The sequence below is a fragment of the Channa argus genome, chromosome 4 (assembly GCF_033026475.1).
Source record: "Channa argus isolate prfri chromosome 4, Channa argus male v1.0, whole genome shotgun sequence".
NCBI lineage: Eukaryota > Metazoa > Chordata > Actinopteri > Anabantiformes > Channidae > Channa > Channa argus.
Window position 1 is genome coordinate 10,013,640 of NC_090200.1, and position 14,941 is coordinate 10,028,580.

Consider the following 14,941-nt stretch of genomic DNA (forward strand, 5'->3'; position numbering starts at 1 on the left):
ATTACAAAAAGTGTATAATGATCATGTTACAGGATTAAACCATGTTTCCAATTATAGATTTGTTCATTTCTTACATTAGTGCTCGGTATTGATAATGTGCATTTGTCTGGCCTCTAAACTGCTAAGCACTACAATTAGCTCCTTGACAACATCTGTGACAACCATGTTTGTGTGTATTAGGACTCTGCAGGCGAGCCCTTGTACAAACTGTTCCGAGCCATCAAGCACCAGATCGAGAAAGGGCCTGTGGACGCCAGATTGAAGAAAGCCAAGTACACTCTCAACGACACAGGCCTGTTGGGCGATGATGTAGAGTACTCCGTCCTGGTGAGACGGACAGAAACACACAAACAGAACGCACACAAACAATCAAGCATGCAAACTCCATAGTTGGAAAAGCTGCACACATTGCTTTGAGATTGCATGGCCTTTTTTGCTTGGTGAGCAACACAAACACGCACAAATAGACAAACAGATCGTACACACGAGCATGTGCACACACGCGCTGCAGTTGCCATGGTAACCACCAAAAAAATCCCCGGCGACTGCCTGCTTTTGTGTGACATCCATTTTCAATGTCACTGTTGTCGGCACGGAAACGACACAGGCAACACTTTCCAATATAGCAGTGAAATGCATGACTTAGGTGAAAGTACCACAAGTTGGGACAAGTATAGACTACAAGCCACCTTTACAAGCCCTCATTGACCTTCTAACCTGCACCTGCTCCGTATCCATTTGGACAGGTTTCAAAGGCACGCTTTGATATCGTGTTTCAATAATAGAGGCTAATATGAACACAGCTGTTTCCTGTTAAAGTCAGCACAAATAAAAAGACCCATGGGTAATGGCGTTGTCGAGGGCAATTATCAAATTAGCCTGAATTACACGTCTCCTGCCATGATGGATTGCAATCTGTGATTGAATTATAGAAAGGGAGGAAAAAAACGCAATAAGCAAGATTTCACAGTCAGTGGCACTGCTTCCTACAGGCTTTTATTCACTGTGCACTTGTCCCATTCACTTTAAAATTCAGACGAGCTGATGCGGTTGCTACTGCGATGAGATTGCCTGGCCCCCTGTTTGAATCTGTGGAGTGGTCAGTTGGTTATTTGTGACAGAGTGACTGACAGTGGGAGGTGAGGGGGTTAGAGTTTGCTCCCACTGAGCTGTGGTCATTAGCTGGCCAAGGTGACAGGAGTCCTGTCAGGTGTCGCCACAGTGTGTGAGTGTGTGCGCTTAGAGAAACTCGGTTACCATGACAACAACATCCTGACACAGCTTGGTGTGTGTGTGAGTGGGTGGGTGGGTACTCTAGCCATGTTGGAATATTTCTCCAAATATGTCGTTTGTGCTCCTGGGTGTTTATTCTGTCACCATGTGATCCTAATGTGTGTTTGTTTGTGTCTGCCAGACATTGCAAGTGCTGGTGCATGGTGAGGGTCCAGATGTGACGCCCGTCAAGGTTTTGAACTGTGACACCATCTCGCAGGTGAAAGAGAAGATCATAGAGCAGGTGTACAAGAACCTGCCATACTCTCTGCGGCCGAAGGTTGACAGTGTCACGCTGGGTGAGTAAATGAGAACCACCTAAGTAGAAGCAAAAAATATCTAATAATGATGAATAATGTAATGGTTACAGGGAGTTGGGAGGATGTCAGAATGGAGAAGCTCATTTATTCCTAACTGAAATCCATTTATAATTGAATCAGAATGCAAGTTTCTATATACATAATTGATTATTTATTACATTTTAATTACATTTATTGTTTCATTTTGACCATCTGTTTGTATGATTAAAAATGCTTTACTGAAGTTGAGGAGTAATTCATTGTCAGCAGCATGATCATCCCTGAGCAAAGTTTGGCTCACTACTGTAATCACAAACCTTGGGGACTCACTTGAAAGGCTAAATCTCTATAGAAATTTCCATCATCAAAGTAATTTTTATTCCCACGCATGCTGTAGATCTTTCTCTTTTATACATTTTAGATAAGCAGAGATCCTTCTTTTTTCACGATGAATCAGAAACATAACCCCCTTATATTTGGTGGTGCTAGTAAATGAATCACACATCACAGATGGCGTTAAGCTCAGGTTTAAAGTGATGTCAAAATTTTCTAAATTGAAAATGTTGGGGTGAAAATCACAGTTTAGAATTAGATTTAGGTTATTCAGTTTAACTTATTCTGTTACTTTTTCACCACAAATTAACTTGAGTGTGTCACTAATTCCCAGGTGTGTGAGTTGGGCAGGCAGTGCGAAAGATTTTTTTTTTTTAAGCCAACATTATTAAGGGCCAACCTCAGGGCAACAGTGGCCCATGATGAAATAAATGCAATTGGCATTGAAAAAATTAAAAATTGCTAAAATATGATGAGAAATTGCCAAAGATTGCAGCACAATTCCGCCTAACAGATTAACTTTCTCCTCTTGCCTTCACTGCAGAGTGGCGTCCAGGTTCAACAGGGCAGATTTTGTCAGATCTGGACTTGACTTCCCAAAAAGAGGGCAGATGGAAACGCATCAACACTCTGGCACACTACAATGTGAGTACTGACAAAATTTGGTGCCATGATGCAACATAATAAAAAAGGGGAAGACTGAAAATAGCAAGGATGTGTGGAGGCGGGGGGAGTAAAAAGCTGTATGTTGGCATGTGGATGTGAATTCATGCCATTTCAGTAAGAGGCTGAGTTTTATTATCTTGTGTCACAGTGGTGTGTATGTAATCTATGTCTTCTGGAGACCTAAATATCTTACCATTCTTTAAATTATTTTATTTATAGGTTTATTTTATTATTATTTACCACAAATCGATATGCAGATGTGCAGTCTTGTCAAACAATACATTTTCATGGTAATACCACAGTGTAAGTACTTTTCAGAAACCATTCAGCAGTTTATTGACAATAAACATGCTTTATTTAGAGATGAAAATCTTTGAATGATACAAGCACGTGATCCAGCTACAGTTTCACTCCTGGAAACTAAAACCTGAAACCAAAAAAACGAATTTTAGACTAAATAAAAAAAGTTAAAATAAATGAAAAATCTACATACTATGGGAAAATTGCAGTAATAAGCTATTGTTAATAAAACCATTCTCATTTCTTTATTGCTGCTTGTGCCTGAAAATAGACTATTCAAACAAAAAAGTTGTGATACATTTATCGCTAATAGGTTACAGTTGCAGCTTTAGAAACTATTCATAACCCTTCACTTTTGGCACAATTCACTGCATTGTGAATTTCTTTTGAAATGAAAATGGAAAAACATCCCTATCAATCTTCACACAGTACATTGCCACACGCAGTAGTTTTAGAATTGTCTGTAAATGAACCCAAAATGGAAAAACTAAGATCTTGTATTTTCAGAAGCATTTACACTCTTTGATGTGACACACCGAGTTGTGGTTGGGTGCATCCAGTTTGCTTTCATTCATTGATTAGACTCCCCCTGTGGTAAAATTGCATTGATTGGATGTAGTTTAGAAGAAACGTGTTTATATAAAATTCCAACAATCCACACTGCATATTAGGACAAAAACCCAAGTCATGAAGTCTAAATGATACTCTGTAGACGTCCACAATAAGATTTGGTGGTGAGGCACAGATCCGGACAAGTGTATATTGTAGAGCCATTTCTAAAGCTCTTAGTATCCCCAGCAGCTCACTGGCTTCAATAACTGTGAAATGAAACAAGTCTGAAACCACCAGGACCCTTCCTAGCATTGCCCATCCAGCCAAATAGAGTAATCAGACAATAATGGCCTTGGTCAGGGGGGTGACCAGGAACCCAGTGGCCACTCTAACATAACTTTATCTCAAAGAGCTCGAGAAGTTCTTTGAAGTGATGCACTTTATCAATTAGGCAGTACTCATCACTTGGTTAATACTATCCCCACAGTGAAGCATGGTGGGGGCATTATCATGCTATGAGGGTGCAGTCCAGCAACAGGGATGGGAACACTGGTTAAGACTGAGGGATGAACTGCTCCTGAATGGATGAGACCTGAAGTTGGGGTAACAGTTCACATTTCAGGAAGTCTCTGACTGTCTGTGATTGGCCCAAACAAAGCCCAGAGACCTGGCAGTTCAGCCACTTCCTGTCCATTCTTGAGAGGATCTGTCAGGTGGAATAGGATAAACTGCACAAATCCAGGTGTTAGAAGCTTGTAGAGACTCAAAGTTAAAATGGCTGTCAAATGGGGTTTCTACAAAGTACTGAATTAAGGGTAGAATACCTTTGTAAATGACAGGTTTTTGACTTTTAATAGAAATGCTAAAAATGCTTTCTCTTTGTCAGTATGGGTTATTGTGTATAACTTTAGAGGGGCCAGTTCAAATTAAACTGTGCAACAAGTGAAAAGGTATGAATACTTTCTGAAGTGACTGTATAAGAACGCCATTGTACAACATGCACTCAAGGACAATATTGGAAATTGGTGAAGTGGTACTTCAAAGTCCTTTATGTGCCTCACATTTTCTAGTCCATCAAGCAGCTTTTATTTTGTAGGTTTCCTAAATTTGTATTATATTTGTGTTGGAAGCTGGTAAGTAGTGAAAATATAAAAGGTTGTAAAGCTAAAAGTTTTGGGATGAAAGTGTTTGCATGAGTACAAACATCACATTCATGCGTTCACAAATCAAATATGCTGTATTTTCTATTATCATCAGCGTTTATCATGTGAGAAAAAAAAAATCAGGTAATTTGTCACAGCCACTGCCTTGGTTTGCTACTGTAGCTCAGTGGTGACAGAACACCACTAAATCTTCTTGGAACAGTATTGATCCTGAGAAAGTAAAGGTCACTCACAAATATCCCCAACTTGTCCTGCTTCTCTGCCACGTTAATCCTTCCTCTTCAAAGGTACTCCTTTTCCTTTTTGTCCTGCCCTGCTGATGTCTCGCAGTTGTTCTTAGAGGACAACCTTGCTGCCATAGTTTCATTGGTTGTGTCAGAGTAGTGCTAATCACAGTATTTGTGGGGTCAATAATGGGTTGAAGCCAAAGAAAATGGGCTGTAAATACCCAGATAAAGACCCACTGTTGATGTCCACTCAGTCACATTGATTATGAATTAGTTCTGGGGAACTAAGAGAGACTGCTGACCTCAGTCACAGTGCCTAATTAAATTGAAGGTGTGTGAAGTGAGTTCAAATCATTGTGTGTTTTCTGTCTAACAAAAGAGTGTTGTGTGCATTTCAGGTGAGAGACAACGCCACATTAGTCCTGTCCAGAGTGTTTCACACTCAGCAGAACTATGACCAGAACCAGGAAAACCACGAGGAACGTAAGTGTCTCTGCATACACATAACACACACTTGTTGAACAGGCAGATAAGATGTGTACTTGAGAACATAATGCATGCTATTGTTTATGTTCCCCAGGGCTTTTGTCAACGTCCCTGCTCTCATTTAACATGCTAATACATGTGGTTTTATGTATAGCACACTGAGATTATGCAGAAATAAAATGCACTTTTATCTTCAGCCTTTTCATGTGCATTTCAGAATAGTTGATTGTTTAGCATTTCTGCTTGGATATTCTCTTTGCATTCCAATTCAGATGACAAACACCCTCACATTTTCCAGCGTATGAATATGTTCTGTATGGGTGTGCATGAATAAATAAGTAGTAGAATCATTACAAGAAAGTTTAAGAAGTGTTGTCTCTACTCCATAGGAAATGCTCTGTTGGAAGATGACAAAGTGTTCCACTTGGTGAGGCCAGCGGAGGAACTGGATGAGATCAAATCTAAACGAGGAAGCATAAAGGACAAGTCGATGACCAAAGCCATTACAGAGATCTATTTAACACGACTCCTTTCTGTCAAGGTACAAAGACCGACCCATTTATTCAATCAGACATTTGTTAGGTAGTTATTTAATTTTCTGACTCCAGCCAATAGCAGTTTTTGCTCTTTCTGGAAGGATTTTTCAGTTAAGGGAAATATAATTCATTGAATCTAGGTTTGGATAGGCTAGAAAATGGTAAAATACTCCTGAATACCGGAATATCTTACCTCACATTAAGTGCAAATAGCTATGTCTCAGGGCTCTGATATTTCGGGCTCTGCTCTTTGTCTCTGCCCCGTCTCATATTATTTGTGACTCCTTTCAGGGAACACTGCAGCAGTTTGTGGATGACTTCTTCCGAAGTGTGCTGTGCTCAGGGGCAGTGGTGCCACCGGCTGTCAAATATTTCTTTGACTTCCTGGATGAGCAGGCGCTAAAAAACAACATGGATGAGGAGACCATCCATATCTGGAAAACGAATAGGTAATGGTCCTCCGTATACACCGAGAGTCTCATGTGCAGGAATCAGACTTTAAAGGAGGACGCAGATCATTTACTTAAGTAAAATTACCAGTAAGACAAAATAAATTGTGTATTTAAAATCCCGAGCAGGCCACAGCTGGCTGAGAATTCAAACTGGGGACCTTCTAGCTGGAAGACCACCATGCTGCCGCTCTCTAAATACACAAAAAAAATATTTGATTAATTTACCCCTTAGTGTCTCTTATTTAAAGCTACGTATTGATTAGGTTTAGTTTAGAAAAACAGAGACACTATTTGTCTCTGCAGGTACAAGGTAGTAGCATATTACTCAAGTAAACTGCAAGTGCCTATTTGTATTTGAGCATTTGGTTACTTGCCCCCACTGACTGTGAGAAAATGTCCACTAACACATAAACACACAGAAGCACTGACTGTCTGACTGTGAAAACACCACAGATCCTGCCGCCTGAGATACAGTAACTCTCCAAGAAATAAAACTTACTTACCCAAGAAAGAGCTGAATACAAATGGACAATTTCAGCTCACTTAGTTTGCATTTGCAATCCCCCTGCTCCCATGTGACATTTAAGTGCATAAATTAGTGTCACGTCGGCTAAGGCTCAAGCATACAAGACGACGTGTTGCATGTAGATGCAAGTGACTGACGTTAGGCTGGCAAGAGAGCACCCACACAAGGACAGCAGATGAGCAATTTAATTACTTACTACACTCCACACCGCATTCTGCACCCACCCGTTCTGTTTATCAGATCAACTGAGGGCTATGTATTAAATATGAATGTGTGTATGAGGCATAACAACAAACAAACATGGTAATTATGTCCCAAGCTAATTTAATTCTGTGATTATAGCAACATTGCTATTTTTATGCTTCTATTGTATTCTCACTGCAGCCTTCCCCAGAGATATTACCAAGCCAGTATGAAATTTACGCAGTGTTCGTTTCATGTCTCAAATGGCGCGGCATTCACACCGATCAGGGTGGAGAGTTTTTTTGGAAACTGCTGCATTTTGGGGATTCTTTTGAAATCACATGCTGACATGAGGTTGGAGAAAAGTGTATGGAGCTTGCGCTTTTGTGTTCAGAGGGGAAATTAGTGCGAGTACTCGAGCATTACATTATGTAGTCGGTGCTTTCAGCTGTTAGGCTACGCAGGAGCTTGAAAGGTCAAAGTTTTACTGTTACCTTAGCAATTCTAATCACTACTTGTTAGAGAAGACAAGCATCATTGACTGTTACTCACTGTAGATCCCTTTTGTTATTGAGGAAAAAAAATCTTGTGTGGTTATTCTTTTCTTTTTCATTGAGCTGCAATAATTTTCACAGAGGTCAGTGTCATATGAAATGGTAATATAAACTGACAGTGGAGGGTATTGGCTTGAATAAACTGACACCTACAAGAAAGGCTTTTCTCCATCCCTGTTATTATCTTGTACTGCGCTCAATTGCACCTCAGGCAAGTGCTCTCGCACATGAAATGCCTCCCTGACTCAATTGATGAGATTTTCTCGCATTCTAAAGCAATAACCACCATAACAATAGACCGTTTTCTTGCCCTTTTTCTCCATACAGCCTTCCTCTACGGTTCTGGGTGAACATCCTTAAGAATCCCCACTTCATCTTCGACGTCCACGTGTCTGAAGTGGTGGACGCCTCGCTCTCTGTCATCGCCCAGACCTTCATGGATGCATGTACGAAGAGTGAGCACAAACTCAGCCGGGTGAGTGGAGAAGGAAGAAGGGGGGAGATGGGACGGGAGACCCGATGAAGAAGAACAACGTTGATTACATGAGAAGTACAAAGAAGTCAGCGGGAATATCAGAGGTCAATGAGTCTAAAGTGGCTTTATTTTCACTCTTGTCTTTAGGACTCTCCAAGTAACAAACTACTCTATGCAAAGGAAATCTCCACTTACAAGAAGATGGTGGATGAGTAAGTCATGTCAGCACTTTGCAATTTTCTTTCAATCTGTTGTTTTCACGTCAATTGAAAGTGGTTCTTGTCAAAGCTTTGTCTACCAGAATTACATAATGTGATTACCACTTGTTGTCTCCCATGTGTAGTTACTACAAGGGAATCAGGCAGATGGTTCCCGTCAGTGACCAAGACATGAACACTCATCTGGCAGAGGTGTCACGGGTGAGAAACACAGATGTTTGACCAAACGTTCAGTGATTGTGAAGACATGAAGAAGTGCGCAAATAGCAGACGGTGCCCCTAACAGAGAGGCGTCCATTTGTCAAGACTATTCTTACAACGCTTAATATTTGCGATCAATATTTGCTTAATATTTGCAAATAATATATGAATTGATGACAATATGTGACGAATGTGACTTTAATGGCTAATGGTGAATAATAACGGCTTCTTTGCAAAGCCAAGTTTATTTATTTTTGTTATTTTTTCAACCTGAAAACAAACAGTAGATTGCCCACTCAAGTCTCTGCTGTTTCATGCTTTAGTTATATTTTCTCCGTAACCTTCAATTTGTTTTTTTTTGTTCTCCAGTCTCACACAGACAGACTGAACACACAAGTGGCTCTCCATCAGCTTTACCAGTATGCCAGCAAATACTATGATGGGGTAAGGGGCCCTTCTCTTTCCTATCACACCCAAAGGAGGCTATTCCACTGAATGCACTACTGCCCACTATATTATTGCTTTTCCTTTTTTTCTCACTCCACTCTTGATATGCCAGAAGTGTGATTGTATGAAATTTTAATTGAAAGCATTTCTGTGGGATGTGAATTGGAAAATTGCTCTGGGAATTGATTTTTAAATGTCCATTTTGCATTGCCTCTTGAGGTCACGAAAAGGGGATAAACAAAACCTAATGAACAAGTTGGATAAACAAATGGGGCTGTCAGTCTCCCCTAAGTGGGGCTCACAAACAATAACGGCTTATACGACTGTTGATGTCAAATAACACTATCCTCTCCTCCCACTCTCCTCCCCTTTTCTTCCACTTCATTCTGTGCTCACTCTCCCACCCCCTTGCTTCTCTTGACATTCCTCATTTTACCTAATTTTTCTGTCCTTCTCACCTTTCCTCCCTGTTTCAGATCATCGCATCTCTAGACGAGGACCCAGCTGCCCAGAGCAAACAGCTGACCCTGCGGCTTCAGCAGATAGCTGCTGCCCTGGAAAACAAAGTGACTGATCTCTAACCCAGCGAGTGGGGGAGGAAGGAAGGGGAATGACAGGATACTGCCAGTGACTACAGGGGCTTAGTTCTTGTTTCCTATTTTTTGTTTTTTGTGTTTTTTTTTTTTTTTTTTTAGAAAAGAAAACATGGAAATAAGGAAAGGTGAGAAGGAACTTGTGGGCTTGTGTATTGTACAATTTGGCCCTTGGACAATTTTCTGTGCTGTTCAGCAACAGGGACTAATGCAATGCAGGTAGAGAGCAAAAAGAGGAAGAAAATTATGGGTTACACTGTCATAGGTACGCCTTAAAGCTCACTTGCCAAACCTTAAAGGTCTGCGCGCTCACTCATGCTTCACTGAATATTGCCTCCCACAATGCAGCGCGGGAAACCTCTCTCTGAGAATTAAGCCCGTCTGTGGAGCACTGGCACGGGAGATAATCAGATGTTCAATTTCTTTCTGTGTAGAAAAGGTTTTAAGAATTGTATTATATATTTTTTTTATCGTCCAGTCTTTATGCGGAAAGCTTTATATGAAAAAAATTATCTTTTTAAATGGATCACCTTGTGGTGCGGATAGTGTTTTTATTAGCCTGTGTGTGCGTAGATGTCTGTGTGAAGTACATGTGAATAAAACTCTGTGTGTGTGTGTTTGCGCGCATGTGTATGTTCGTGTGGCTTGTAAGTGTGTGAGTGTGAGAGTGTGAGGGAATGTATGTGCACACACAGGATGCCTACTGTCAGGCGCGAGGGCGAAGGGACGCCTGCTTTTCGTCATTTTTAATCCCCATTTCCAGTGATACACTGGAGCCTGCACTCTCATCGAGCTTTTTGGCAGAGACCAAAGGGTCCTCATAAGGACACTGGTTCATCTAGCAATGTACAGGCTCATATGAATGACAGGTCACCAGTAATTTCAGAACATTTCAGTTAAATTCACTGCTTTGGATCCAGATTTGTTTCAAGCTGGAGTGCCACTTGTGCTTGTAGAAATCGATAATAGCACAGTCTGTCTCCCTTTATTGTACAGTGCCATGATACATTCCACTTCAACTAAAGCACAGAAGGACATTTCAGAATTTTTTAAAAGAACATTTCAGTTAATTACTATTTTCAGATATTTTTCTCTCTAATAAAACTTTTTTTTTTTTAAGTGTCAGCAAGAAGCAACTTTATTCTGCCATGGAGCCATGTCACTCATATTAGCCCTGCAATAATGTCACAAATACATGAACCACATTCAATAGTCACATTAGCTTAATATTTGTATTCACATACAGTAGCAATCCAGCAATATGTTTAAAATATTGATTTATGCATTTAGTGTTCATGATTTTTAGTGCCGTTTGTTTTGGTATTACCCTTGTAATGTTCCAAATAACCATCAAGCATTCTGCCTCTAAAGCTATGAAATTGCCTATTGCATATGATATAAATATTCTGCTGAGATGCGAAGGTACGTAAATGCTACATATTGATCTAATTACAGTGGTTTTAGCCGTTCTGTGATGTTGGGAAGGTCAGGTTTAGTCATGTACATAATTGTTATAGTAATTGGAATATTGATATGTCAGTGCCAGGGATGGGGTGTTGACAAGATAGGAATGAGGGTTTGATATTTATTGGACCATTGAGCGCCATTCTAAATTGTAGGTTTTGCTGTTGACAGATGATATAATTGTACTCCCTGTATCTGATCATGGACGTGTGTAGTTGACAGCGCATAACGAGCTTCAGAGACCCCAGAATGTTAATGATTCCTGCCTTGGCCTGAGAGAGGTTTGCACAGAACTGGAGCCTGCCTGCCTGCTTTCTCAGCATGGCACCCTGGCATCCCGACCAACAGCACTTGGCACTGCCCACTCAGCGCAGTGCAGAGTGGCACTCTGTATAATGGAATCAGCAGGGGAGGCTTTTGATCTTAATTGCATGCCGACTGCAGACTCCATCCTTGTCTCTGCTATTGTTTACTGCTGTCTCCTCTCTCACTGACAGAGATGATGCAAGAAGCTTCTTTCAGAGCCTTTCTTTGACCAAAAATGTGCCTTATTAAATAGGATACATATATATTGTTTCTAAATTATTCTATTGTTAACCTAGGTGATTATGATGATGATAGTGCTATAGACAAAGCAATGTATTTGAACTTGTGATATTCTGTGTGCTGTCTAAAATGCTAGATGCCCTGCTGCAGCCATTTGCGTGCCAATAGGCTGAAGACATTTCAGTATGATTTCTTTTCTGGTTGCAGTTTTGATGTGTGCATATCCTTTGGGTGTCTGTGGTGTGTGCTTAATAGGACTGGTGGCTAAGGCAAACAGCCAAAATTAATAAACGTAAAAGTGCCCGGTGTGATTTGGGTTTCCCTTGAAAATGTCTGGCATTCCTGAATTAGTCTAAAGTCAAAAGGTGTCCTTATGTAGATTGAATATAGCGCAAAATTGTTCCAATGGTGTTAATTTTTTGCCATGTGTTTCTAAGCTATTCCACAGTGTACGATAAATGACTATCTATACTCGACAAATTACCTTTTTTACTGCTGTGCAGTTATTTTTATTTCTTGTTTCCTATACCATATAAATCTTTGTAAAACATGTTGAAATACTGTATTCTAACTGTATAATCCTATGCATTGAGTTCTGGGACACAAAAAAACAAAACAGAAAAAAAAAAAACTTTGTGCAGTTGTCGAGACTTTTTTCCCCATTTTGAACCTTGTGAATGTGCTGTATTGATAAAAGAAACTGGTACACTCCATTTTCTGTACAAGACCAGTAACGGAAGCCGATGTTTTCCTCCATCCAAGGCAGCTCAGAAGATTCTCAATCTTGTACCTGATCTGGTTGTACTGGATGAACTTAATTTTACAAAGGTTGTGTGTGGACGGGGCAGTTACCCACAGGTTTCATCATTCGCTCCTCCTTGAATAAACTCAGAGACATATACGCCCTTCATATCTGCTGTTTTTCTTTCACTTTTACAATATTGATTTGCTTCAATTGAACACTCACCTCCCATGCATATTACATGAGTTACAATCACCTTGGGTGATAGAATAACACTTGCCACAGGTAGCCAATTTCTTGTTGAAGTGAATTGAATCTTTGCTTTAAGAGTTTGATATTTCTACAGCTCATTACAGAACATAGATTCACTAAAGGGCTTATACACTGGCAAGAGTAATATGTGAATTTATGAAACTGACCCCTCATTCAAACGCAATCACTTTATGAAGGAGAAGGCCAAGTGCTTGAATCTGATTTTTATTTTTTTACCTTATCAGATATTCGAGCATATTACGACCTCAAATGACTTAGTTGATAGCATCAATCTTTTTTTCTGCAGCATACCCCATGATGGCTGATGTTTTTTCCTAAATGCCAAATCAGGTTCCTGTCACGGGCCCCAGAATACAAACTAGAAGGCAGTATCTGGCTTCATGAAATGAGCTGATAATGTAAATAACAGCGTAGCATATCTGTCATCGCCAGTGAAGGTTGAAAAATTGCTGCGAAAACATTAATTAAGTAATGACAGCTAAGAATGAAATTGGAATAAAGAAAGATGAAAGGCAGCATTGCATCTTCTGACTGGCTAACAAACCCTGATGCAGGGGTGAAGATTTCAAAGACAGAGCAGAGGCCTGTGCAGGCCATCTTCTAACTGAGCAGATCATTGATGCAGCAACAGATAAAGCGACTTCAAGGGCTGCTTCCAAAACAAGAGTGATTACGCTTGATTATCACAAGCACTGCATCTAGTACATCAGGCTGCTGGAAAATCAAAGGCACTACTGTACTTTATATTTCTGTTAAGACGTGCATCTTACATCATTTTGAGAGTCAACATTATTTGCTGTGCACTGCACTTGTGATGAGATTTCCAGAAAATTGTGCCCTTGTAAGTGTAGAAATTAATCGTACTGCACAGCAGGAATAATTATTTTGAGTTTCTTTCGTGATTTCTTAGAAATTGGGTTAAAATCTGCATGTTGCTGTCTTATGTTCTCTAGTCTGGGGTGCTTCACTTAAAACAGCCAGCCTCTCCTTCAGCATGAGACACCAGCAGGTTGTGTTTCACCTCCATGTGTTTCAACTCTTCTAATGAGATTTGGCTTTGATTTCCTCTGCCTTTGGGGAGGAGGGGGAAAGGAACTTGGCGAATAAATTAAAACAAACAATGATTGTGTATTGTTTTATTTAAAGCTGTGAAAAATTAAAATCCAGCAACAACTGGGGGCTTTCTAAGGTTAGAGATAAGCAAAGAGCAAATGGATTTTATAATTTAGGTTTTCTTGCATTTTAACAAACTTAAAGCGGCACGGTTCTTTTAAACTAAACCCAGGATATATTAAAGCAGTTAAATCTGCTGAAGTTTCTCAAGCAATGAGTCCAAACTGATTTGTTGGGGTGAAAACAATCTGTGGGAGGTGCAGAGTTACGGGCCAAAATCCATGTTTAATATAGTGCATGTGCAAGTTATTTGGAAGACAATATTAGTGCACTTTGGCTACATTGAGGGTAATTGGGACTATTTTAACACAAGTTAATACAATCAATCTGCTATTTTAAGATATAGTTATGTTATCCAAATAATACATGTTAAGAAGTTTGTGTTAAAATCCGGATGTTTTAAAGTAATAATCATGTAGCTACACAATAGGCACAGGCAAACACACAATTTGCATGCACAAAACAGTGGTTCCAGATGAAAAAAAACAATTATATGCAACCTTATAAATGCTTTTTGCCTAGTTCTCTAAATAAAATTTAAATACAACTCCAAAAGATTCACTGCAAAACAAAGCAGCTTATTCCAGGCTACCTGTTGTATACGCCCTGGTGCTTTGAGAGAATATTTTAAATAATTGGCTAATTTTACTCACAATCTTTAAAAGAATTACTGTTCACACTTATCCTTCTGTTTAAATTGGACCAAACAACATTGCTCCCCAACAGGATTATAAAGGATGGGGGGTAATGTCCAATTGCCTAATTGAAACGTGGGATTTTGTAGCCTGGAACTTGGGAACTTTGTCTTTTGGTTTAACATTGACAGATAAAATCCCATATACGTTTCAGCTAAATAATGAAATGCGTTTACGCACAAAACAGACTATTATTGCCCCCATGAACTACATTTTTAGAGAAAATGCAAACAAATGCCATGATTTATCTCTTGAAAGTCCGTAGAGAGCTTGTCCCCCTGACTGTACACGGACCACGGTACCTGATTTACCCAACCGGTAAAAATAAATAAATAAAAGCAAGCGTGTGCAGCCTGCAGGCCTGTCAAACAGCAGGCGCGTCGATAAACTTTTTTATTGCTGCTGCATTTAGTAACCAGATCAGAGCACACACAGCTTCTATTCGTTCAATTAACACATTTTTCAAATCCTACAAATTGCACATCCTACAAGTATTGCTGCTGTACTGGAGCTTACCGGAATCGCGAGTTAAGATAAAGTTTCTCTTCGCTGGCGGGATGGAAAT

General features: G+C 39.9%; 1 protein-coding gene across 4 annotated transcripts in view; it reads left to right on the top strand.

Annotated features, from left to right (window-relative positions):
* Positions 1 to 12,403, top strand: part of plxnb2b (plexin b2b) — a 119,550-nt gene extending 107,147 nt beyond the window's left edge. For all 4 annotated transcript variants that reach the window (XM_067500734.1, XM_067500735.1, XM_067500733.1 and 1 more), the window contains 11 exons: positions 181 to 327; positions 1,415 to 1,571; positions 2,449 to 2,549; positions 5,211 to 5,295; positions 5,688 to 5,839; positions 6,126 to 6,283; positions 7,877 to 8,024; positions 8,172 to 8,236; positions 8,368 to 8,443; positions 8,813 to 8,887; positions 9,367 to 12,403. In XM_067500734.1, the coding sequence (XP_067356835.1) occupies positions 181 to 327; positions 1,415 to 1,571; positions 2,449 to 2,549; positions 5,211 to 5,295; positions 5,688 to 5,839; positions 6,126 to 6,283; positions 7,877 to 8,024; positions 8,172 to 8,236; positions 8,368 to 8,443; positions 8,813 to 8,887; positions 9,367 to 9,471 (1,269 nt within the window). In that variant the 3' untranslated portion in view covers positions 9,472 to 12,403. The remainder of the gene's footprint in view (positions 1 to 180; positions 328 to 1,414; positions 1,572 to 2,448; positions 2,550 to 5,210; positions 5,296 to 5,687; positions 5,840 to 6,125; positions 6,284 to 7,876; positions 8,025 to 8,171; positions 8,237 to 8,367; positions 8,444 to 8,812; positions 8,888 to 9,366) is intronic.
* The last annotated feature ends 2,538 nt before the right edge of the window (positions 12,404 to 14,941 follow it).